At 35.0% G+C, this 27,975-nt stretch overlaps 1 protein-coding gene across 1 annotated transcript in view; it reads left to right on the top strand.

Moving 5' to 3' along the window:
* Positions 1–27,975, top strand: part of CCDC172 (coiled-coil domain containing 172) — a 42,536-nt gene that overhangs the window by 2,787 nt on the left and 11,774 nt on the right. Inside the window, exons 4-5 of the mRNA XM_030839364.2 lie at positions 15,076–15,192; positions 16,386–16,551. Of these exons, the coding sequence (XP_030695224.1) occupies positions 15,076–15,192; positions 16,386–16,551 (283 nt within the window). The remainder of the gene's footprint in view (positions 1–15,075; positions 15,193–16,385; positions 16,552–27,975) is intronic.

Raw genomic sequence — 27,975 nt, 5'->3', positions numbered from 1 at the left:
GCCTCTAGTCAAGGGCAGTATTTCTAAAAGTGCAGTTATGTAAGTTTTTGTGCAAATGTATTTTCCCCAGATTGATGAAGATACTGACCTGATAGATAACAAATGTTAAAAAAAAAAAAGGTTTACTCTTCCGAATATCTTCTTTGGAAAAAAGTAGCTTTACTCTTTGTAATATTTTCTCAGTTAACAGTCTGTCTTCCTGAAAATGGAAATGTAGTCTGTTGATATATACATATACATAAAAAAGCTGATTCAAATAGTTATACTTAAGAGAAGACATAACAAATCCCTAGCATTGTTTAAAACATTTGCTGAAATTACTAATTAATATAGGCTCATAAAATGCACATATATGTGCATATTTGTGCATTTAATCAGCTCATATATGTGGTTAGTAATACAATTGCTTTCTACTAATAAAATTTACATGTGGAGGTTCACAGTTCATACAGTACTAATTTGTAATTGAAATAATTTGATTTATAATATAGTCAACATGGGGTGTGTGTGTGTGTGTGTGTGTGTGTATAAAGATTTTTAAAGTGGAGCCACAATTACAGTGTAACTGACTAATGAGAAGAACTGAAGAAGTAATCATAAATTGATTTCTTGTTTCTTTTATTCTCAGAGTTAATTATATGTCTGCCAATAACAATGAAAATATATTTACTGGAATATTTGACTTGGCATTTATTGACCAATTTATCAAGTAGAAGCAGCATAAGGAGAAACTAGAACATAATTTGAATAGGCCAGTGCTTGAGCTATCTGCACAATGATACATTCAGAAAATAATTTTGGGCATTTATTTTGGAAGTTGCTCATGGTCAAAAAATGTATTCAGGAAGTACAGTATTTTTTTCTGTTCTGTAAAACCCAGGTAGCATGTAATTAGAACTTAAATGATAGCATTTGCCTTTCAGGGCTCAATGAGCCCTTTAAAATATATGGTTGCAAAAGTCTCAGATTATACAGTATGAGTACTTTGTGAATTAGAGAGCTATAGTATACCTGGTTAGGTTTGGTAATATGAAAACAGAAAGACAAGAACATGCTCAGGATTTACGTTAATGCTTACCAATATACCTAAAGCTTCTGATCATCAAGGAAAGGTTTTATAGTATCAGTGACAGAGAAAATCAAAATTAAGGACTCACAGAACATTTGTTGTTTCTTTTTAGCATCTAAAAGAGTTTTTTCTTTTTTTTTTTTTTTCCATACGCGGGCCTCTCACTGCTGTGGCCTCTCCCGCTCGGGACACGCAGGCTCAGCGGCCATGGCCCACAGGCCCAGCCGCTCCGCGGCATGTGGGATCTTCCCGGACCGGGGCACGAACCCGTGTCCCCTGCATCGGCAGGCGGACTCTCAACCACTGTGCCACCAGGGAAGCCCGGGTTTTTTCTTTTTAAAAATAGTAGCATATAGTTAAAATTGGGGCATTTAATCTTTATAAACATAAAACCTAACATAAAGCCGTACTCCCACAAGAAGAAGTAAATGGAGGAAAGTCTGAGGCTGTTTTATTTTTTTTCTTCTCCAGTTTTAAACTATTGCATAAATATCATAACACTAATGAAATAATATTCCATGAATTTTTAAAGGAAAGTGATATTGAAATAAATAAGTAACTTAAGGTGGCTTCATTTACTTCTTTACTTCAAAATATACTCATTCATTTCTTTTTTAATTAATAAAAGTTAGGAACCCTCCCAGAACAGCAGGCAAAGTCATATCCGTTAGTACTCTATTACCCAATTCGGGAAAGAACAAAATCACAAATTATTATCATTTTAATATTGAAATAGAGCTTTGTAATTGAGATTTTTTCCTTTTTTTAAAGTTTAATCAAAGAAAAATTTATGTCCTACTTGAGTTTAATTTTACTGTTGATTAAAAGTTACATAAAAACATAGATAAAAGAAAGGCATTTTGGGGCTTCTCTGGCGGCGTGGTGGTTGAGAGTCCACCTGCCGATGCAGGGGACATGGGTTCGTACCCCGGTCTGGGAAGATCCCACATGCTGCGGAGCGGCTGGGCCTCTGAGCCATGGCCGCTGAGCCTGCGCATCCGGAGCTATTATGAGTAATACTGCTGTGAACATTTGTGTACAAGTTTTTGTAGAACATATGTTTCAATTCTCTTGGGTATTCCACCTAGGAGTAGAATTTCTTGGTCATATGGTTAATTCCAGGTTTAACTTTTTGAGGAAATACCAGACTCTTTCTATAACAGCAGCAGCGTTTTACATTCCCACCAGCAATATACAAGGATTCCAGTTTCTCTATATCCTCACCAACACTTATTTTCTTGGGGGTTTTGGTTGGTTGGTTTGTTCTTTTGATAGCCATCTTAGTGGATGGGAGGTGGTATCTCGTTGTGGTTTATATTTCCAATTCCCCAATGAGATTAATGTTGAACACCTTTTTAGATGCTTATTGGCCATTTGGCACATCTGTTCTTAACATGAGCTACTTAATTATTGGTCATATAATTGGTTGCAATTCTTTTACGGTGGGGCCTTGTCTCTGAGAAGTAGTAATCTCTCTTCATATTAGTAGAACTGAAATTATTGTATTTCCAAATTAAGTAAAAAATTATTACATATAGCATTTGTTGGACTCCTTTTTCTCAAATTTGTTTTCATGATCTTAAGAAAATAAATCTGAAGAACATTTCATGGTAATAGCGTTTAGAGCAAACTGTGTAACAGTATGCCAGATAGGCTTTCTATATGCGAGTGCTTATAAATCACAAAAGTTGCACACTTCCTGGCTTGGATCCACAAAGTGGAAAATCTACTGCACTGTTTCTAATTGTTAAATCTACTAGTTTGCCTCTATTCCTTTTTTTAAAAGAGCTACTGTAAATAAATTGTTTACCCTAAAATGTTAGAAAAGTTTTGAACAGAAAAAAAAAAAGCTTCCTTTCCAGGAACTGAGAGAATGGTCTTCTAATTAAGGACAGTAAGTTTGCGGCTCAGTATGCAGAAAGCATGAGATTAACATTTAGTTTGCTAGCCTCGTAAGAATATGCAGCACAAAAGAATGCCTTTTTAAAAGTTTACCTTTTGATTTGTGATTTCTTGGAAAATCAGTTAGCTATGTTCTCTTCTCCTATTCATTCACTCAACAAACATTCATTGAGCAACTCCTAAACAACACCAAGAGTAATTGGCAAATAAATTATATAACAAGTTTCTGCCTTAGAGGGTTGACATCAAGCAACTTCAACTATATAAACCTAACTGTGAACTCAAAATTCTTGATGTTCTCATTTTTTTTAAATTGTGTAATTACTTTAAACTTCCTCTATGTAATTCTACAAAGAAAGCCTTATCACATTTGTCATGAATAATTATCTAAAATATGGAAATAGATGAGTTCATCATATATTTTCTGAGTGTAGCACTGGGCATTTTCTAGTAGCCCACCTGACTGGGGATAATCTGATTTTCTAGGGTGTGTACCTTTGCAGTGGGTTCTTTTATTCTTGAATATACCAACCATTATTTGACCTCAGGGCCTTTGCAGTTGCTCTTTCCTCTGCCTGAAATGTTTCTTCCCTCAGCTGTTAGTGTTTTATACACACTCACTTCTTTTAGCTCTCTCCCAGCAGGGTGGCCAACCATTCTAGTAGAACGTGAGACTTTCATTTCTAACACTGGGACAGTCCCATGCAAATTTTGATGGTTGGTTACCTTACATCTAGGCTCAATTGCCACTTTAGAGCTGTAGTTCTTAAAGTGTGATCTGTGATCCACGGGCGTCCCCAAGACTCTTATACGAGTTTTGTGAGGTCAAGCTATTTTCTTAATAATACAAAGCTATTATTTTGCCATTTTCACTGTGCTGATATGTACGTTGATGGTGCAGTGGCAATGGTGAGTAAAACTGTTGGCACCTTAGCACAAATTAAGGCAGTGGAAACAAACTACTAGTAGTCATTGTATCCTTCATTGCCACACACTCACACTAAAAAAGCAAAACCCACCAGTTTCACTGTATGCCCTTGATTAAAGTGTAAAAAATATTGTTTTGAAACTGACCATGGTGTGTATGTGATTTTAATATTGTGTGTTGAAATGGAAAGTTCACATAAAGTACTATATTCCAAAGTACAGTGATGGTCTCAAGGGAGAGTGTTTGTATGATTGTCTGAGTTGCAGTGTATGAACTAGCTATTCTTTTTCTGGAATACCATTTTTACTTGAATAGTTGACAGATAAGTGTAGTTATTTAAACTTGAGTATTTGGCAAAATTTTCTCAAAAATGAATGAAATGACCCTGACATTTCAAGGCAAAAGACTGATATTATTATTTTGCCAATGATAATATTCAACCTTTCAAACAAAATTAGAGTTTTGGAAGACTCAGATTTGTCATTGTAAGCTTGACAGTTTCCCAGTACTGAAAGACTTTTCTAATGAGTTTGTTGGTGATATTAATAAGTGTTATTTTTTATTATTGTATTAAGAAGTGTATCAACATTTGGAGAATCTGAATAGTTCAGTGAAGGAATATTTTCCAAATAACCAGCACATAATTTTACAGAACTGTGCATGGATAAAAGATCCACTCAAAGCACAAAATAGACCAATTGTTTTTATTGTAACAGAGTATGAAAAATTTATTGAAGTGGTTTCAGATTCCACATTGCAACCAACCTTTCAGGAACTAACACTTATAAAGTTCCTTAAGAATATGCGTAATTGTTTGGAAGGGGCATTATTAAAATAACCCCCCCATTTCCAACTATACATCTATGTGAGGTCAGGTTTTCTTCATATACTTCAACCAAGAAACATATTGCAAAAGGTTGAATAAAGAAGCAGATATGAGAACCCAACTGTCTTTTGTTAGAAGAGATCTGCAAAAAATGTAAATGCAACTCTTCTTTTTTTTGTTTGTTTTGGAAAATATTATTTTTTCATAAAAATATATTTTAACATACAATGGATTTATTGTTATTCTTAAATGAATTAAGTGTTTTCAAAATTTCTCAGTTTTAATCTTTGATACTGAAAATATTTATAGATATAACTCAAAAATCATCAAATAAAAGTCCTCAATAATTTTTTAAGACCATAAAGTCATAAAGACCAAAAGTCATAAGATCAGAAAGTTTGAGAACGGCAGCTGTAGAGGACCCTCCCTTAGCTCCATATATAAAATAATATGACCTCATGCCATCAGTATCTCTATCCTTTATTCTGCTTTATTTTTCTTTGTGGCACTTAATTTCTCTTGATATATTTGTATTGATCTGTTTACTGTTTGTCTCTGCCCAGTGGAATGTAAGCTTCACAAGGAATACATATTCATCTATTTTATTCACTACCGTTACTCCCAATATCTAGAACAGTGGCTGAATCACAGTAGGTGTTAAATAAATATTATTGAGTGAATAAATTAATTTTTTTCTCTTAGAATTCTCTGTTTTCTGTTTTCCTTTTCTGTGAATTCTGCTTGTTTCATCTGATGGCCTTCTCACATGGTGGTACATTTGCATATGAGCTTTAAAATTTTTTATTGTGAACTTATCTTTAGCAGGGCTTTTCTTTCTTGGGAGTCCTACATAATCTCTTGATAAAAAAGATGTTCCTAAGGAGCAGTTTCACTGCAGCTGCCAGAACCTTGCAGATTTCATTTGTTCAGGACCAGTTTTCATGTTAATTTTTGAGCTCAGGATTTCTGAACTGCATGGCTGGGAGACATTTGACTGTCACATCCATGAACAATTCAAGCTTGGGTTTGGGGTTTCTTGGGTATGATTCTTCTTCCACGTATGGATCAATGGAGGCAGCTCACTTTTATGCTGCATCTCCAAGCCAGTGGATGGAGTTTTGTTACTCTGCTTGCATAGCCAGCATGGGCACTTTTTTTTTTCTTGCAGAAAACAAAAGCAACAGTTTAGCTTGAAAGAGTGATAGTCGTTGAAGTCTTTATACTCCTTCCCCTGCCACATTTCCAGGCTGAGAGGTAGTCCCTGCCAGCAGTTTCCTTCCAGGCATATATTTTTTTTTTTTATTGAGGTATGGTTAATTTACAGTGTTGTGTTAGTTTCAAGTGTGTGTGTGTGTGTGTATATTATTTTTCAGATTCTTTTCCATTATTGGTTATTGTAAGATATTGAGTATAGTTCCCTGTGCTATACAGTAGGTCCTTGTTGTTTACCTGTTTTATATATAGTAGTGTGTATATGTTAATACCAAACTCTTAATTTATCTCTCCCCTCTTCCCCACTATCTCCTTTGGTAACCATAACTATCAATCTCATTCTTGACATGCTTCCATGTCTTGGCTATTGTAAATAGTGCTGCTATGAGCACTGGGGTGCATGTATATTTTCAAATTATAGTTTTCTCCAGATATATGCCCAGGAGTGGGATTGCAGGATCATATGGTAACTCTAGTTTTTTAAGGAACCTCCATACTGTTTTCCATAGTGGCTGCACAAATTAACATTCCCACCAACAGTGTAGGAGGGTTCCTTTTTCTCCACACCCTTTCCAGCATTTATTATTTGTAGACTTTTCAATGATGGCCATTTTGACTGGTGTGAGGTGATACCTCATTGTAGTTTTAATTTGCATTTCTCTAATAATTAAGAAATTTTGAGCATCTTTTCATGTGCCTGTTAGCCATCTGTATGTCTTCTTTGGTAAAATGTCTATTTAGGTCTTCTGCCCATTTTTTGATTGGGTGGTTTTCTGATATTAAGCTGTATGAGCTGTTTGTATATTTTGGAAATTAATCCCTTATCGGTAACATCATTTGCCAAGTATTTTCTCCCAGCCCCTAGGTTGTCTTTTCATTTTGTTTATGGTTTCCTTGGCTGTGCAAAAGCTTATAAGTTTAATTAGGTCCCATTTGTTTATTTTATTCCTAACTTTATCGAATGAGCCCAGTATTTCCCTTTGGCTTTGACTTTGAGTATTATTTGGGCATTTTTAAAACCCTAGCCTCTGTTGCCTGTATCCAATCTCAAAGATACCCCTTGGACTTGAATTCTAGCGTGATGATTTCTGGCATGATTATTTCTGTCTCTTGCTTTTTGGCTTACCTATGTAAATGTCATATATTTTAAGTTACTTATGTTTTATCCAGCATTTCTCTGTCTTTGAATAGAAAGTTGGTCTTTCCCATATTTGTCTGGATTGTCACATTAACCAGAATTCTTCACTGTAAAATACCTTAGTGCTTCAACTTCCTCATTCTTGAGTTCCTATATTTTATTTATCTTTTGGTCAATCTATGTAATTGTTCAAGTAATTTTTCAGGAAGAATATGTGCATGAACCTGTTTTGTTTCTTTTTTCTTCCCTGGTTGCTGTAGAAATTGTTTTTTTATCCTCATGATTCCAGATGTGTGCACAGATAAACAAATTTGTGTATCTGTCCATTTTGTCTAGTCCAGGGATAAGTCTCCCATTTTAACTGTAGATGTTATATTCTGGTTTATTTTTCAAGTACGCTTATTTCTTATAGCTTGGATCTTTGTTCTCTGTTCTCTGAATCTATTATCTTCTGTTATTTGCTAGTTTCAGCAGTATTGGACAGTTTTTTATACTTTATATCACCGATTCCATCTTTTGCAGTGTTAGTTGTATTATTTAATACTCTCTGCAAATTTAAGTTGTGTTGCTGTCTTTTTTACATTTTTTAAAATTTCCTATCTTTTTATCTCAGCCTGTATTTTTTTCTTATTCTCTTATGTCCTTGCTTGCTCTTGTTTTTTAGTGGACTTATCTTTGTTTGCATCCTCTTGACATCAAGTAGTTGATTAACAAAAAAAAATTTTGTACTTTGTAGAAACATTATTATAGGTGTATTAATACTCTTTCTCCATAATCTGTCAGGCACTTCTCTTTTTCTCTTCTGTGACGGTATTTTTGTAGAGTGTATGTTGTTATTCTGTGAGAACTGTTCAGACTTATGTTTTGCCAACAGTTACAATATATAAATTGTTCTTTGTCCCATTCTTGTTTTCTTGAGTTCTTGAAGAATGAACTGTCTTCTTAAAACTAAAACTGTTTAGGCTTCCCTGGTGGCGCAGTGGTTGGGAGTCTGCCTGCCTATGCAGAAGGCGCGGGTTTGTGTCCCGGTCCGGGAAGATCCCACGTGCCGCGGAGCCGCTGGGCCCGTGAGCCGTGGCCGCTGAGCCTGCGCGTCAGGAGCCTGTGCTCCGCAACGGGAGAGGCCACAACAGTGAGAGGCCCGCGTACCGCAAAAAAAAAAACTAAAACTGTTTGACAGGTTGATGTGAATATCCCCAACCCAATTTCTAGTGTTATTATGGAATACTGGACTGAGGTGTGATCTTTTCTTGCTCGTGTGCCAAGTTTTCTTATTATGAGGAGGAAAATGTATGTTTTAAAGAATCTGTGACGTTTTATAGATCTTCCATTAAAAGCAGTACATGAAAAATCACTACCCTCAGCATTACATTGTTTTATATCCCGACAGAACAGGAAGATGTAGTAATAGGTAAGGTGAGGTCCTGCCTCCTAAGTTGCCAAATTGCACGGAAGTCACCTTATTTCAAAGTAGCTCCCCAGCGAGAGTCTTTCAGATTAAGAAGTATCATTACATGAGCTTCTCTGGTGGCGCAGTGGTTGAGAGTCCGCCTGCCGATGCAGGGGACACGGGTTCGTGCCCCGGTCCGGGAAGATCCCACATGCTGCGGAGTGGCTGGGCCCGTGAGCCATGGCCGCTGAGCCTGCGTGTCCGGAGCCTTTGCTCCACAACGGGAGAGGGCACAACAGTGAGAGGCCCGCGTACCGCAAAAAAAAAAAAAAACAAAAATAAAAAAACAAGTATCATTACAGAATGTTCTTGACCTATCAGTATTTGTACTTTACCCTTCTTTCCCTAATCAGATTAATATCTAGCTGAATCAGCAGTTCTCTAGAAATGGGAGGGGGTTTTTTGAGGAAAAGGCGAAGAAAAATTTTGGAGATGGAGGGTTACTTTGAGAAGGGTAGATGTAGGTTATCTGTAGACTTTGGAACACCAGATGGGTTCAGCAAAGGTGTATGGAAACAGTCCAAGGCAAACTGGCTATTCACAGCTGTGCCTGTGATCTCGATGCTGCAGGAAAAATTTCTCATATAGCCTTTGGTACTTGTGTGGTCTTATGAATTGTTATTGCCTGAATTAATACTTCAAGATAAGTTGAAAGGTTGCCTACCTCAGCTTCTTTTTTTTTTTTTTTTTTTGCGGTACGCGGGCCTCTCACCGCTGCGGCCCCTCCCGTTGCGGAGCACAGGCTCCGGACGCGCAGGCTCAGCGGCCATGGCTCACGGGCCCAGCCGCTCCGCAGCATGTGGGATCTTCCCGGACCGGGGCACGGACCCGTGTCCCCTGCATCGGCAGGCGGACTCCAAACCACTGTGCCACCAGGGAAGCCCTGAATTCTAGCTTTTTATGTGCTATAGATATTACCCTTTCTTTGTCATTTGTTGCAAATTTTATTATTTGTAGCTTGTTTTTTTATGATTTTTTATATCAAAATTTAGAATGTTTATGTTGCTAGAATTTTTAATCCTTTTGTTTGTTTCTGAAATTCATTGTTTAAACAATGTCTTTTTCCAGTACTTTTACAGTTTTTTTTAATATTTTAAATTAAAATGATTCTCCATTTTTGCCTGGGTAAATGTCACCATGTTTCTCATTGACTATGATATATATGTGTGTGTGTGCGCTATATATATATATATATATATATATATATATATATATGTGAAACTGTATATTTTTGTGTGTTTTTAGATATTCTGTATTATTCTGTTAATCTATTTGTTTTGGCACCAGTATCATATTCACTTAATCACATTAACTTTAAAATATCTTTGACCCTGTGGAGTGACAATTTTTTTTTCAGGAATTTCCTGATTCTTTTTTTTGTTTTGTTTTGTTTTCCTAGATGAATTTGAGATCATTTTTTCAAGTTCCAACAAAATAAAAGTATTGGGGTTATAATTAAGATTATACTAAGTTCATTTGGGGAGAACTGATATATTTACAACTCTGAATCTTCACATTCAAGAATATAGCATAAGGGCTTCCCTGGTGGCACAGTGGTTGAGAATCTGCCTGCCAATGCAGGGGACACAGGTTCGATCCCTGGTCTGGGAAGATCCCGCATGCCACGGAGCAACTAAGCCCGTGCACCACAACTACTGAGCCTGTGTGCTAGAGCCCGTGAGCCACAACTACTGAGCCCACATGCCACAACTACTGAAGCCTGCACACCTAAAGCCCATGCTCCACAACGAGAGAAGCCACTGCAATGAGAAGCCCGCGCACTGCAACAAAGAGTAGCCTCCACTCGCTGCAACTAGAGAAAGCCCACGTGCAGCAACAAAGACCCAACGTAGCCAATAAATAAATAAATTTATTTAAAAAACAAGAATATAGCATATCTTTCTATTTATTTATACCTTCTTTTATGTTCCTCAATGCAGGCTTTTTCATATAGGTCCCACATACTTCATGTTAAGTTTATTTGTGTTTTGTTTAGTTTTTGGTGTTGTAAATGGGATCTTTTCCATGCTTTTTTCTATTTATTGTTGGTAAATAGAAAAAATACTAATTTTTGGTATTTATTTTGTTACTAACCTTTTTACTGAACTCTTCTCTATTTCTAAGTTTCTCAGTAGATTTTCTTGGATTTATTAGGTACACAGTAATCACATTTGCCCAAACAAACAAGAGTGAGAATTGTGTGCCAGCTTTTTAAATAATTGTTATCGCTTGTTCCTATTCTTGACATATTGCATTAGTAAGAACTGCCAGAACAGACGTAAATAGCAGTGGTCTTATCAGGCATCCTGATAATCCTTAATGAAAAGATGAGAGATGAGCCAAGACTTGACTGAGATGAAGGAATGAACCATGAGGAAATCTGGGGAAAGAGATTTCCAGGCATAGAACATCCAGTGCAAAGGCCTTGAGGAGAGAGTGAGGCTGGATGTTCGGGGAATAACAAGGAGGCCAGTGTGGCTAGAGAGGAGTGATTGAGGAGGAAACTGGTAGAGATTAGATTAGAGAGGGAATAAGAGTGCAATCATGTAAAGCCTTGTAAGCCATTAAAAGGACTAATATTTACTAATATTGAACCTTCCTTGCTTACTATATTAGGATTACTGTGTCATAGTGAGTTATTCTTTAAGCATTGCATCTGTGGTTAAGAAATGTATTTATAAAAAATAGATATATTTTTTAAAAAGTTAATATCTGCAATTGATACAGTATTCATTGATGTACTCTAGTGTTGAAACATCTTTATCATAGTCATAACAAACGCATTCTTTCCCCAGTTGCTGTGATTACGAATGTGAAATCTTCTGCCTAACTTTCATGATGTTTTCTTATGTAGTGTTGCCTGTTTTACTCTTGGGCAGAGCATTTAGTCAGCAAAATACCAGTTCCTAAAGCCTGAAATTATTTTAAGCAACAGCAGCCACAACAAAATGTAGATTGTACTTTGCTTACTTGGACCCAAACATTAATTTCAAATCCTCAGTCATTCTCAACTTTCAAGTTATTCTGGTAGAAAAATACCTAAGGGTGCCCAAGCAGCAAGAGTGGTGCAGAGTCACAAATCATGGCTATGCTGAAAACTGACCTAGTTGACCAGATAAGTCAGCTGACTGGGGAAACTATAAGCTCTTTTGAAAAATCAAATATCCCAGGAAAAATAGGACAGGGAAAGGGAAAAAGAAATGTTTATTTCTAAGAGAAGTAAAATTAACCAGAGTGTTGGCACTGTTATAGTTAAAATTTTCCAAAACAGCAATATTTTCTGACAACGCTTGGCTATTTGATTCTAGCATATAACTTTAAGGCTGCGTGCAAATATTTTCATTTCATTTGTGGTCAGAGGAAGGAAAGAGATTAGAAAGAGAAATTTGAACCTTCCATCCTTTTCTTTTTATCATTTGTAGCCCCTTGAGATCCCTGGGTAATTTAGCAGATACAGCCAGTAGTTTCTTAAGTTTTTATTTATCATGGATGTCCAGGCTACCATGGATATAAGATAGTACCTCAATTCAAACCTGACTCAGATAAGTTCAAAAATATCTTTTTAAATCACAATTTTACATCTCTTCTAGTATCTTCCCAATTCTGATTCCTACCCATCACTTTTGAGACAAAACAAAGGTGAGAGAGATTTCTGATGATAATTTATTCTGTGAAATGACCTCATCTTGTGATCCTATCAACATCTTCAGGTTATATTTGGAATATTTATACATCAGTAGGTCTGGTTTTCAAAAGCAAGAATGTGAAAAATAATTTAAGAAATGAGTTGTGATAACAGGAAGAACAAAAGGAACAATGAGAAACACATTCTGCAAATAGGTGGTCTTGAAAAGCTTTTTTTAGTAGTGAGAGTTAATAACTTATAGTAGAGTGGAACTGGATAAATCCTAAGGCGTTTGTCCCATTAGTTCCATTAAAATAGAAGGTCTAATAATATTAGACCCCATGTAGTTTCTGCAACCATAACTTAACTGCCTTCCTCAACTTGTGAGTCAGCGTAGGCAATCTATTCTTTCTTGGCCTTCCTAACTTGAGCTTTTCCAAAGTCCTGCTTCTTTCTCTATTACTCTCTTTTCCCTACTTGCCAATTCCATTATGCATTAAATGTTTTCATCACAGATCCTAAGTAAATTTAAAAATTAATGTTACTGTAATCTTTCTGTAGTTACTGATTCTCTGGGGCTTTTTAGGTCTTGATTAAAAGAGGAAAATGTGTGAGTAAAAGATAAAGACAGAGTGTAAAACAGTAAGAATGAAGAGTACACCAATAATAAGAATGAAAACAAAAAAGTAGAAAAGACCTCAAAATGGATAATTTACATAGAATTTTAGGGAGGAGGAAAATTATAGCTCTACCCTTCTTATAGATCTTTTGAACAGCAGTCTGATTTTCATTTGGGGTATATAGGTTTCATCTTTTCAGGTTATGGTAAAACATTCCAATTAAATGCCAATATGTCTAATATCTCTCCTTAATAATTGTTATTTTTCCTTTTAAGAAAGAAGACATGAGCTCAGTGATAATTATAGGTCTTAGTGATAGCTGGAAACAGAGCACCTTAATTTCTGAGTCCTTAACATAAGGCTTTTGTGAATTCGAGTGATAAATTTGCTTGTCTTATTTTTAAATTCCTTAGTTTGATAAATAATATTTTCTCCATTTTTGGTTTTCAATGCAGGTTTGACTACAGATCAGTGGTAGAAACAGAATCAGAATTTAGGAATTTTGATTCTGAAAGGCATATTACATGAAATACCTAATTGGATTAAACCAAAATTTATCCAGCCTGATATTTGGTCTCAAAGCATTTTTGTAAACATTCATGGTATTGTTCATAATTGCAACTCTGAGAGTTAGGAATATACTGCAAGCAACCTTTTCTCAATAAATTCTGATGGACCTAGTATTTGGTAATTTTTCTGTCTCTTAAACTTATATACTTTCAATTTATGCTGTTGTCAGAGACTGAAGTCCCTTTTTAGTACCAAAAGTATCTTTTTACTACTTTGAAATAGTTCTAATATTTACATATTAGTATCATTAGTATCATTAGAAGCAATAAAGTCAGAAGACCTGAATTTTAGTCCTGGGTTTGCCCCTAATTAATTATATAACCTTTCTTAAGGTATTACTTGTCTAGAACTCATTTTATTCTCATTTATATAATATATACTAAATAGCGCAGAAGTATTTTCTTATTCAAAATAAATGTGATAAAATTCATGATCATACTCTTGTTCACCATTGTTACCAGTTTCTATATAATTTTATAGATCAGACCATATGTTTTCTAATTTCTGTCTTCTCAGACAGTAAAATATTAACTGCCCATTCTCCCTTCCCCCAATTTTGAAAGTATTTTCTGAATTCCTTTGGTCATGTAAATTGCACCTTTCTAATCTTTGTTGATGTCTTTCTTAAGATAAAGTTGATGAAATCAGCACCAAGTGCTGAAGGTATGGGCAGATGGGCTATGATATTAAATAAATTTAAGATCATATTTTCTGTTTTATTTCAGCTGCTTTCTTTTTAATGCCAGTATTTCTAGGGCTTTTTAGCCATACCATTTCAAAATGTCTTTTAGGCCAACCCTTTGCCTCTGGACTAAACTATTCCTAAGCTCTTTATAATTCAATATCTTCTGGGACAGAGATTTCACAACCTGTCTCTAACCTTGAGGAAGTTCTTAACAGCTAACATAAATCATGCTTTCTGCAATTTCAGTTGAATTTATTTCCTTTTCCTTTTCTCTGTGGAGATGGGAACAGCCCCAGATTTGAAGTGATGGTTTCTTATGAGGGCCAGTACTGAATGTAGTGGAAAGATTATTTCCAGTCTGGCATCATTTTTAGCTTTTATATATTAAAGCTTCCTGACTTTCATTTCAGGGTTCATGGTCTCAAGAGATGCTATTCTTTACAGCCCAAATGAAATAACAGTTACATATCTAATATTAATGTTTATTTTATCCTTTGCTAGTTAGAACCAAATGAGGTACTAAAATAAAAAATGAGTTCTCAAAACCATTTGAAGACTTTAGCAGATTTGTGTTTTATTTGGTATAACTATAGTCATGGGACTAGGTTTTTGCCTGTGGTTTTTAGATTTTATCTCATAATTTGATTATTCATGATTTATTCATCCATATCTTTCATGTAAGTGATGAGAATAGAAATTTGTTCTTTAAAACAAGCTGTCTTAAAGCAGATTTCAATGTGTGTCATCAAAAAGCTTTAGTACCTAAGGTACAAAATGTGCTAGGTATTAGAAAGGAAAAAGTAAACATATTCTCTGCCCTTGAGGCGCCTATAGTCTTGTTAGGGGAAGAGATTATAAAAATTATAATTATAAAGCATTTATAAAATAATTTAAGATAGAGCATATAAAGTAAGATGTTTAATGTGAATTTTATTTTGCATTTTAAAGATTAATGTAAAAATTTTATACTATACAGATCTGTTCTATTAACTGAGGTACCCTAAGATGTCTAATTGTTTCATTCTGATTTCTGTTTTTTTTACTTTAAAGATTCAGCAGTTTTCTGAAAAAGCCTTCCTCTTACAGCTTTTGAAAACTCATGAAAATGCCTTAGAAAGACAGTGCAGTGAAATTACAAGCCAAAGGAATATGCTTCTCCAAACGTTTGTAAGTCTCCAGCCACTTAGAAAAATTTATTTCACTAACTCTATCAAAAAGTATTAAAATATACTTAGGTGTACTTTTAGAAAAAAATATCCGTATGCATATTGGCAGATAGTCCTGTTCAGATATGGAAAATTATTAAGTGCTATTTTAAACCAGTTGGTAGAGTAATATAGTTTGAAAGAATTTTATTGGCAGCATGCAGAATAGAAATTATTTGCAATTGTAATAAGCATAAAAGAAATAGTGAAATTGATTTGAATTGCTCAGGCTTCAAGACCTTGGTTTTAATGCTTTTGAAAGGCAGAGAGGTTCACACTTTAGGCATATTAATGGATGTGGGTGAAAAGATAGATTTTGTTTATCTTTTTATCATAAATCAGAGCCAACAGACTCAGTAGTTTTAAATGATAAGGACAGTTTAGGAATATGATTTGTAACTAACTGACATTTTGAAAAAAATGCATTTTAAAATATTAAAAATATATATCTAAAGTTAGAATCAACCACCAAATGGTTATGAATGACATGGCCAGTTTCCAAATGTAGCTTATAATTAGTTACATTTCTTAGAAAAAAAATAGGAAAATGTAGTAATGTTTAGGTTCTACCATTGTCAAAAAGTTTAGGTACTAGCATTGTTTAAAGTTTTTTTAAATTCTTATTTCTACTCCATATTGACATTGCATGAAATGTAGCTATTATTTAGAACTGAATTTGAAATGAATATGTAATTTTACCTTTATTGTCTAAATTTTAAAAGGTTTTCTTGGATTTCCTTTTTTGTTTTTCTTTTATATCCTGTAAGACAGTAATTCCTTTGCATGTAGACTTTCATTTTCAACTTTGGTCATTTAATTATTTTACCACCCATTTTGCAATGAAAAAATGGCATACATGGCTGTAAGTTTAATTCACAAACAAATGCAAACATAATGATGGGTGGTAGAATTTCTACCTCAATAATTGTCCTAAAACATTAAGGGTAAATCTTTCACATGAATATAATTGGTTGTTACTATGTAATAACTTCAGTTTTTTAATTAATATTGCTGGAGTAGTAAAGCATTTTAATCCCAGGAAGTATAATTTTCTATTTTGTTGTTAATATTTCCAAATGATTGCATTTTAAATCACTAAGGAAAAATATTGTTGCAATTAACACCTATATTTGTTCCTTTGTTTCCATTTTTCAGGAAGCTACAAAGAGAAAAGTGACAGAGGAGGAAGAAAAATTTATTAAGGAAATTACAGACTTCAATAATGAGTATGAAATAACAAAGAAACGAGAGCTTTTGATGAAAGAAAATGTCAAGATTCAAATATCTGACTTAGAAAACGAGGCAAACATTCTGAAAATGGGTATGAATACATAGTACCACCTCATTTATCTAGTATTATTGAAAGTAACTTATTTTGAATTAATGGTTTTTCCAGAAATCTAACTTTTTCATAAGTAAATTGGGTTATTGCATAGCTATTCTTTTACTTTTATCTTTTACTTTATCTTAATGTATCTTTTATTGTGAGCAGTCTCAAATTCTTTAGAAGTAGATGTGACATGAGCATTGGTCATTTATTTAGCAATCAAATCTGTTTACTATCTGTTGTGTGTTAGCTACTCTTTTAGGTCCTGGAGATGTAAAACTAAAAAGTGAAGGGATCAAATCCATAAGCAGATGTTTATAGTAAAATGTGATAGAAGCTATAATAAGGGTAATACTATTGCTGTGATCCTCATTTTACCATCAATCCAGTTTAAACTAGGAAACACGGTTACACAGTGAGGTGGGGAGAATTTCATTTCAGAAACAGTAGTATGCAGGTTATTGCAGTTTGTGATAAGATCCTGAACTAAAAAAGTTACCAAAGAGAGGAGACAATGAATTAAAGAGATGTTTAGGAAGAATGATAGGACTGTATCACTGATTAATGTAAACAGATATATAGAAAGTCAAGCATGAATCACAGTTTTCAAACTTAAGAGATTGGGTAGAATATGGTACCAGGAGGAAGAGCAGAGGTGGAGGTGAACTATAGCCTTTTCTGGACAAAAAGATTAAGTTTTATTTCAGGTAGTTTTAGTTAGAGATGTCTATGGGATAAACAGGTGGAAATGCCCAGGTAGCAGGTGGAAATTTGGTCGTGAAGCTGATAAGAGAGATCAGAGCTAGAGTATTGGGTTTGGGAATACAGAGGAGTTGGTGACATAATTCAAAGGGAACATGTAGAGGGAACATAGAGGAGGACCAAAGACCAAAGACAGAAACTGGGAAAGCATAGCATTTAAGGAAAGGAGGAGAAGAAGAATGAGACAGAGATGTCAAAGAAGGCAAGGGGAGAACCAGCAGAGAGTAATATGTGATTTGGGGCAAGATGCTTAAGTTTTCTTTGCCTCAGTTTCCTCATCTGTAAAGACGGAGGATAATAATAATGACCTTAACAAGGTTGTTGTGAGGATTCAATGAAATAATATTTAAGTACATAGAATGCTACCGGGAACATAATTAAATCCTTAAAAATATAGGGATTATAGTTTTTAATTAGTTTAATTTTATAGATGAAGGAAATGAGGTTCTCAGAGATAAATTGCTTTGGGTAGAGATTGTAGGACAGAAGTTCTTAACTATAGGCACACATCTGGGAAGTTTTAAAAATATATATTAAATGCTTGAGTCTCATCTCAGATTTATTGAATCAGGATATGGAACATAATTTTTTTAGTCCCTTAGATAATATTCATGTTTGCTGCTATTTAATGATCACAGGTGTAGAACACAAGTTTAAATAGGTATTAACCTTAGGAGATACTCTAAAACTACCTTTCTTTAAAAGGTCATGGATATGACCACTTCTATTCACGATAGTATTGGAAATTCTGACCAGATCATTTAGGCAGAAAAAAGAAACAAAAGACATACAAATTGGAAAGGAAGAAGTAAAATTATCTCTGTTCCCAGATGGCATAATCTTATAGGTAGACCACCTAACAATTCCACAAAAAAACAAAACAAACAAACTAGCAAAACAAACAGCTTAAGCTAATAAATGCAGCAAAGTTGCAAATTAGTTGCATTTCTATGTACTAGCAAAGAGCAGTCTTTCAAGATTCCACTTATAATAGCATCAAAAGGGATGAAGTACTTAGAAAAAAATAACCAAGGAGATTAAAGACTTGTACACTGAGAACTATAAAACATTACTCAAAGAAATTAGAGAAGACCTAAATAAATGGAAAGATATCCCATGTTCATGGATTGAAAAACTTAATATTGCTACTATGGTATTATTATCCAAAATAATCTATAGATTCAATGCAATCTCTGTCAAAATCCCAACAGCATTTTTTTCATGAATAGAAAAACCCATCCTAAAATTTGTATGGAGTCCCAATGGATCCCAAATGGCCAAAACAAGAACAAAGTTGGAGGACTCAAAATTCTTGATTTCAAAATTTAGTAAAATGCTGTGGTAATCAAAACGTGTGATACTGGAATAAAGACAGACATATAGAACAATGGAATAGAATAGAGAGCTCAAATATAAACCCTTGTGTCAAATGATTTTTGATAAGGGTGCCAAGACCATTCAATGGGAAAGGACCATCTTTTCTACAAATGCTGCTGGGAAAACTGGATACCACATGCAAAAGAATGAAGTTGGGCCCTTACCTTACACTATGTATGAAAATTAACTAAAAATGGATCAAAGTCGTAAACTTAAAAAAATAATGAAGCTCTTAGAAGAAAACATATGGGAAACACCTCATGACATTGCATTTGGTGATGATTTCTTGGATACTGAAAACACAGACAATAAAAGAAAAAATAGATATACTGTACTTGGTCAAAATTAAAATCTTTTGTACATCAAAGGACACTATCAAGAGAGTAAAAACACAACCCACAGAATGAAAGAAAATATTTTCGAATCATATCTTTGATAAGGGATTAATACCCAGAATATTAAAAAAAAACCCCATAACTCAACACCAAAAAAACCGAACCAAACCAAAAAAAACCCAGTTAAAAAATAGGCAAAGGATTTGAATAGACCATTTTTCCAAAGAAATGTCCAGTAAACTTATGAAAAGATGTTCAACCTAAATAGTCATTAGGGAAATGGAAATCAAAACCACAATGAGATATTGCTTAACACCCATTTAGGATGGCTGTTATTTTAAAAAAAGTCAAAATCTCCACAACATGATATTCACACTGTTCAGGATGCAATCCAAAATTCCTTGACCTGTGAAGTATCAGTGAAACATGCCCTAATGTCAAAAGAAAATAATGAGATGCCAAAACCACAGTGATCTAGATATTGGAGTTAAAAACTTGATAGCAGCTTTATTAACTATGCTCAATGAGTTAAGAAAAATGCGCTTGTAATAGATGAAAAGATAGGTAATCTCAGCAGAAAAATATAAAATGTAAAAAAGAATCGAATGAACATTTTAGAACTGAAAAATACAATATCTGAAATTAAAATGTCACTTAATAGCAGAATGGAGCTGACAGAGGAGCCAATGAACATGAAGCTGGATTAATAGAAATTACCCAATCTGAAGAAGAGAGAAAAAATTGAAACATAAAATAGAAACTCAGGGACCTGTGGGACAATTTCGAAAGGTCTAACATGCAAATAATTAGAGTTTCTGAAGGAGAGAGGAGAGAGAGTGGGGCAGAAAATATATTTGAAGAAATCATGGCAGAAAATGTCTTAAATTTGCTGAAAAATATTAATTCATAGATTCAAGAAGCTCAGCAAATCCAAACAAGATAAATTCAAAGAAATTCATGCCTACGGACATAATAATAGTGAAATTGTTGAAAAGCCAAAGATAAAAAAATCTTGAAAACAGGGAGCAGTTAATCAAATGACCATGTACTTGTCACTAGAAACCATGAAGTCAAGAAGATAGTGGAATAATGAAAGTGTTGAAAGAAAAGTAAATCTCTATATCCAGTGAAAAATCCTTCAAAAGGTAAAATAAAGACATTTTCAAGTAAAGGAAAATTAAGAGAATTCTTTGCCACCATGACTGAACAACCATGACTGAACAACAAGAAATGTTAAAGGAAGCTCTCCAAGTAGAAGTAAAAATGACACCAGAGACAAACTCATATCTTAATTAAAATAATCAGAAATGGCAAATAAAATACAAGTACCTATGTTTTCTCTTAATTTTAAAAAATACATATGATTTCTTAAAGCAAAAAATATATTGTCTTGTGGAGTTTATAACGAATGTAGAGGCAATTTGTATACATGTATGTCATATGCATATATGACAACTATAACATAAAGAAATGGAAAAGGGGGCCTGGTAAGTATATCTGTACAGTTCTGTATAACATTCAGAAAACCAGGAATAGAAGGGAACTCCTCTATAAAAATGATAGAGAAAAAAGGTCCTTGATGCCACAAATAATGTAGGAGCCCCCTATTTTGTGTTCTTTCTTTCAGAGATATGAATTTATTTTAACAGATTTGCTTTCCTGGTGCTTGATACTGTTGGTTCTTTATACTTTCAAAATGTCTCTAGGGTTTCCATATGAAATTTAATCTCCATAATGGCAGGTACTTCGTTTTGTTTAATGTTCTATCTCGAACAGTATAAATTAGATAATTATAAATTGATGAGTGCTTCAAAAGGAGAAGTACAAACTGATATGAGAACATGTAAGGGAACCTAACCTGGACTAGGTAGTTAAGGAAGGACTACCTGAGCAAGTGACTTTCAGACTGAGATCTGAAGTGTCATAGGGATTAGCTAAATGAGAGGTTTGGGTCTAGATGTCAGATAGTTAGATATTTAACTTAAGAGCTCAGAGAGAGGTTTGGGCTAGAGCTATTAAATTTGGGGAATCACCCAGGGAGAATGTATTGAAAGAAAATACTAGAACTCTGAGTAACACCATGACTTTCAAGAAGAAGAAAGCCAGCAGAGTGTGAGAAAGAGCTTCGAGAAACTTAGGCACATTCAAGAAAGGATACATTGCTCTGTGAAGTTGGGATCACCTAGGGGAGAGAGTATTTGAGGTTGTATTTGAGAATATTTGGCAAAGCTGCCAAACTGTCAACCATAAGGACTAAGAATTAGCAGTTGGATGTCCCTGGTGATCTTTAGGAAAAGCAACAGATTGAGATAATTAGAGAAGAAGGGCAGAAGCCGGGTTGTAATGAGTTGAGCAGTGAGGAAGAGGAATTTGTGACCATGAGCATAGATAAGTCTTCGAAGAAGTTTCTCTGCAGATAAGATAGAAAGTCCAGTAACCCAGGAGGATGTGAGGTCAGGGGAGGGATTTTAGTGGGAAAGTGGGATTGTCCTTTTTTCATTTTTCTTTTTTGAAATGGGAGATATTTGAACATATTTAAATATTGATGGATTGGAGCCAGTAGGGAGGTAGAGTTGAAAATTACAGAAAGAAGCTAAATTCCCAGTGAAGATGGGTAACAGTACACAGGTGGTGGGACTGGTGGTGATTCAAGAAGAAAACAAAATAAAATAAAAATAAAAATTAAGAAACAATCTACATGAACAACGACAAGGGCCTCTAATAATCTGAGTATGTTATCTGTACTTTTATGAATGTATTTGTGTGGTAAAAATCTACTAATGAAATTGCTAAATCAAAGGGAAATATTAAGAGACTTAATACTAAATTACACTCCTTATAGCACTGAATTAATTTTCTTACCAACTGCATAGGAAAGTGCCTGTTTTCCTAAACTATTATCTCCTACCATTACCAATCTGGGCATTATCAATGACTTTAATCTTTGCCAATCTGACAAGTCAAGATGTTATTTTCATTGTTGGTTTAATTAGCATTTCTTTGATTATTCACTATGTTGAATTTATCTGAATTTATTGACCATTTATATTTTTCTTTTTCTGTGAACAATCTGTTAATATTCTTTGTTCATCTTTATGTATTTTTATTCTTACTGATTTATATGAGCTTTTTGTAAATTAATGAAGATAGCCCTGTGTCATAAATTTGTGTCCTAGTTTATTGTTTACCTTTGACTATACTTGTAGTATGTATGTATGTGTCTCTGTGTGTGTCTGCATATGTCTGAATGCCATATAGAAAGTTTAAATTTTTGCAGTCATCTTCATCAATCTTTTCCATTATGGCATCTGGATTTTTGTCTCCATCTTAGAAAGAGTTTTACTATTAATCATGACACCAGATTGAAACTTTCTCTCTTTCTTCTCCTTCTCTCTCTCTCCCCTCTTTTTTCTTTCCCTCCCTACCCTCTCCCTTTTGAGATGATCATATATGCTTTTCCCACTTTAATCTATTAACATAGTGAACTTTGTTAATAAATATCCTATTATTAACCTTACTTAGCTGTGGTCTCTAATGTTTTCTTTAAGATTTTTGCATCAGTATTTATAAGTGAGATTAATCTTTTTGTGTGTGTTATATTGACTTAACAGAAAGAATGTAAAAGCTTTCTTCTTTCTCCAGCTGGAAAAAATGTAAATACTAGAATTATCAACTCCTTCAAGGTTCAAAAGAATTCACCTGTGAAACTGTTTATGGTGACTATTTCTCCCTGTTGGTGCTGGTGGAGAAAGGAGTTATTCAAATTTTAAGCATACTAGAGCCATTTTCTTCTCAGAGCAGTTTTAGTTTCCATTTGTCTTCTGTCCCGTCAGTGGTTGCTCTTCCATTCCCTTTTCTAATTTGTACCACCATATCTGTTATTTCCTGATACTTGATTTTTCTCTTCTCTCTTCCTTCTTCTGCTGGCTGTCCCCTCTGACCTTTCCCATTGAGCTTTTAGACCATAACTATGGTTAGTCAGCCAGTTACATTGGGTTTTGAATAATCTTCATCTTCATCTCTCCATAGCTATTTTATTATTTTCTGCTACTTAGAGTTTTCTTTCCACTGTCTGATATCTTCCTTGATTTATTAGTTTTTAACTTCAGATGAGGATGCTATTCTTACCCCTTGAAGTTGCCAAAATATTAACACCCATATATTTTTAGAAGGAATTACTAGTTCTGGACTATTACTATGAGCCTCTTAATTTAGTTACATTATGTTTTAAAATATCATGATAAACATAGCAAACCAAGTTCCTCAACTTGTTTTGCCAGCCCTACACAACCTAGTGGTTTTCCACCTTCTAGGGATACGTTATGTGTATGCGTGTGTGTGTGTGCACACAGACGTGCATGTGTATGTGTTATAATATTACATAGATGTCCTGGGAAGGCCTCGCTGATGAGGTGTGTTTTGAATAAAGCCTGAAAGAAGTAAGAGAATGAGCCAAATGAATATCTAGGGGAAGAGCATTTCAGACAGCAGGATAGCTGATATAAAGCCTACAAAGGGAGATTGTGCCTAATCTGATTTTGAGGGAAAACAAAGAGCCTAATGTTGTTGTTGTTGTTTTAAATTTATTTATTTTTTATTTATTTATTTTTGGCTACATTGGGTCTTCATTGCTGCGTGCAGGCTTTCTCTAGTTGCAGTAAGCAGGGGCTACTCTTCGTTGCAGTGCGTGGGCTTCTCATTGCGGTGGCTTCTCTTGTTGCAGAGCACAGGCTCTAGGTGCGCAGGCTTCAGTAGTTGTGGCTTGAGGGCTCTAGAGTGCAGGCTCAGGAGTTGTGGTGCATGGGCTTAGTTGCTCTGCGGCATGTGGGATCTTCCCGGACCAGGGCTCGAACCTGTGTCCCCTGCATTGGCAGGCGGATTCTTAACTACTGCGCCACCAGAGAAGTCCCAAGAGCCTAATGTCTTTAGAGTAGAAGGAGAGGTCGTGAGGTCAGAGAGGTGACAAGATACAGCCACTATGGAAAACAGTATGGGGGTTCCTTAAAAAACTAAAAATAGGACTACCATATGACCCAGCAATCGCAATACTGGACATATACCCTGAGAAAACCATAATTCAAAAAGACACATGTACCCCAGTGTTCATTGCAGCACTATTTACAATAGCCAGGACATGGAAGCAACCTAAGTGTCCATTGACAGATGAATGGATAAAGAAGATGTGGTACATATATACAGTGGAATATTACTCAGCCATTAAAAGGAATGAAGTTGGGTCATTTGTAGAGTTGTGGATGGACCTAGAGAGTGTCATACATAGTGAAGTAAGTTGGAAAGAGAAAAACAAATATCTTATGTTAATGCATATATATGGAATCTATAAAAATGGTATAGATGATCTTATTTGCATAGCAGAAATAGAGACAAATGTATAAATACCAAGGGGGAAAGGGGGAGTGGGAGGAATTGGGAGATTGGGATTGACACATAAACGCTATTGATACTGTGTATAAAATAGACAAATAATGAGAACATACTGTATAGCACAAGGAACTCTGCTTAATGCACTGTGGTGACCTAAATGGGAAGGGAATCCAAAAAAGAGAGGATATATGTATATGTATCGCTGATTCATTTTGCTGTACAGTAGAAACTAACACAACATTGTAAAGCAACTATACTCCAATAAAAACTAATTTAAAAATAAGAACTCAGATCGTTTAAAACCTGTGGGCCATTCAAAAAACTTTGGCTTCTACTCAAGTGAGATCAGAAGTCATTGGAGAATTTTGAGCACAGGAGTGAAGGGTCTCACATATGTTAATAGGATTTCTTTGGCCTCAGTTGAAAATACACTTAATGGAGGTAAAAGCAGAAACAGAAACCTAGGGAAAAGTGGCAGTAATCCAGACCAGAGATAATGATGGCTTAGTTTAAGACTGTAAGCAATTGAAATGGTGAGAGGTGTTTGGATTCTGGATAAATTTTGAAGATGGACAAGTAGGATTTCATGATGGATTAGATGTGGGGTGTGAGAGAAAGAGAGGCATTAACAGTTGACTCCAAGTTTTTTTTGGCCTGAGCAACTAGAAGCATTGGTATTTGGTATTCAATATATATCTGTGAAATTAGTAAATGTTTATTTATTTTGAACATCTGATAATTCATAGATAAAAGGGTCCATCACTTTTGGCTTCAAAATAATGACTATAATGATTGTCACAACATTTTTCTCAAAATGTCCCCCTTATTTCTTTCTTTCAGTTCGTGAATCAGTTTTTCTTGGATGTTAGATAAGAGGAAGCATATGACACACCTTGCTTGCTAGTATTCTTTAAAGATAGGCAATGTATGTGCAGTTATATGAGAAAGACAACTCACATGTCAAACGATGGGAATGAATTTTCATTGTCTTACTTTGGTTTAATATTCATAGCCATAAAACCTAGCTTGATTAGAACTTCTTGGATTTTAAGCAGTGGAAGGAAGTAAAAAGTTATCACCACATCAGTTATACCTCAATAAAGCTATAAAATAAAAGTAATAACAAAATTAAAATGAGGCAGTAGAGGGCTTCCCTGGTGGCGCAGTGGTTGAGAGTCCGCCTGCTGATGCGGGGGACACGGGTTCGTTCCCCGGTCCGGGAAGATCCCACATGCTGCAGAGCGGCTGGGCCTGTGAGCCATGGCCGCTGAGCCTGCGCGTCCGGAGCCTGTGCTCCGCAATGGGAGAGGCCACAACAGTGAGAGGCCCACGTACCGCAAAAAAAAAAAAAAAAAAAAAAAAAATGAGGCAGTAGAAAAGTGGGAAAAAAGTTATTACCACAAACATTGTGTTTATTCTTTCTGTTGTGTAAGTGTCATAGGAATTGATGCACTTGTCTTATTTTTTGGGAGGGAAGAACCAGTCTTGGAACCATGCCTTTTCCATTTAGCCTAGAGAGTTAGGACTAAGAAAAATAATACATTCTCTACCTCAGGAATGTTTAAGTCTAAAATTTCTCTATCACTCTTGGCCAAGTTTTACAAAGATATTTTAAATCATAAATCATATCATAGACTGTCTGATAAATCAGTTAATAATGAATAAAATATAGTTTCACTTTTTAAATCTCTTAAGGATTGTAATGGTATCCTGGAATACTTCTCTTAATTATTAGCATGTAGTTATGTTTATATTTTAAATATTCATTTATTAAAGTAGCAGAAGCATAAATGTGAGTTTATTAATTTTTTTCAAAGAACTGTGCATTTTAAATTAATTGACAAAAACATGGATAATAAAAATTTTTAATTCAATTATATGATTTATTTGAGTTCAGTTCAGCACACTCTCTTGAGCACATGCTATGTGTTCTGTATATATATGACAAGCACTGTACAAGAATTGGACTTTAAAGATAAATGAAAGCTCCTGTTTTGTTTTGTTTTTTTGCTGTACGCGAGCCTCTCACTGTCGTGGCCTCTCCCGTTGCGGAGCACAGGCTCCGGACGCACAGGCTCAGCGGCCATGGCTCACAGGCCTAGCCGCTTCGCGGCATGTGGGATCTTCCCGGACCGGGGCACGAACCCGTGTCCCCCGCATCGGCAGGCAGACTCTCAACCCCTGCGCCACCAGGGAAGCCTGAAAGCTCCTGTTTTTAAGGAGCTTATGGTCTACTATGGGAGATAGACAAGTAAAAGGATAATTTAAATAGTATGTGGAGAACTTTCACTTATAATCAGGAAGGAGCACAACACAAACAGCTAGAACTGAAGAAAATATATTAAAAACTATTTTTACATATTGAGGAAAAGAGACTGTTCAAGACTATGATTACTGAGAGAAGGGAAACACCTGAGCTATGATTACCCTAGCTTTTTACCTGGATGCAATTCTTTGACAGCAGGACTGAGAGGGGGAACTTAAGCAAAGCAGAGTGGACTGATTGAGTTGAGGATACAAAGATTGGAGTTCAGGGAGGCTGAGTTAGCTGCAATTTTCGGGACAATGTACTTGAGAGGAAAGAACTACACAGACAAAAACCTCCAGAAATCTTCATAGAGTTTGCTTTGAGCCTTTGTCTATATATTACTCTGTGCATACGTACAGGAAAACCACTAGGCTGAGTGAAGAAAAACTGCTGAGGAGTCATAAGGTCGACAATTCTAAGAGCTCACACAGGACTGGGAGACATTCATGTTCCATCTTGTCAGAATAGAAAGATCTCATTAAACAGAAGAGTCCTGCCTTAATAGCAAGATTAAATTAGCCTTAGACTTAAAGCTCTTCTGGACACACTCTTTTAAAAAAAATCTTAAAAGCAAGGTTTGGACCTAATCATGTTACCTAACTGCCTGCTAAATAACAAGCATCAGCATGCTTTAAAGGAAGAGATCAAAATTCAAACATTCAAGAAAATAGTGAACACAATGTCTAGTATCCAATCAAAAATCACTATACATGTGAAAAAGCCAATTATAACTCATAGCAAGGAGGAAATAAGGTCAATAGAAACATCTCTAGAAATCATAGAGATAATGCAATTAGCAGAGAAAGACTTTTTAAATTGTTCTTATAAATATACTCAAGACCATGAATATAATGAAGAGAAAAAAGATATAAAAATAATCAAAGATTCAGAAAAATCATTTGACAATATTCAACACCCTTCCATGGTTTAAAAAAAAAATTCAATACAGTAGACATTGAAGGGACCATTCTCAACCTGATAAAGTGTATCTATGAAAAACCCATGGTGAATGCTATTAATGATGAAAGAATGAAAATTCCTCACCTAAGATTGGGAAAATACAAATATCCACTCCTACTACTTCTGTTCAACATTTTGCTAGAGATTTTAGCCTGGGCAATCAGGCAAGAAAAAGAAATAAAAGACATCTAGGCTGGAAAGGAAGAAGTAAAACTATCTCTATTTGAAGATAACATGATCTTGTGTATAGAAATCCTAAGGAACCCACCGGAAAACTATTTGAGCTAATAA

Source organism: Globicephala melas, chromosome 16, assembly GCF_963455315.2.
Source record: "Globicephala melas chromosome 16, mGloMel1.2, whole genome shotgun sequence".
Taxonomy (NCBI): Eukaryota; Metazoa; Chordata; class Mammalia; order Artiodactyla; family Delphinidae; genus Globicephala; species Globicephala melas.
Note: the sequence above shows the minus strand (reverse complement) of the source record. Positions and strands in the feature narration are given on the sequence as shown.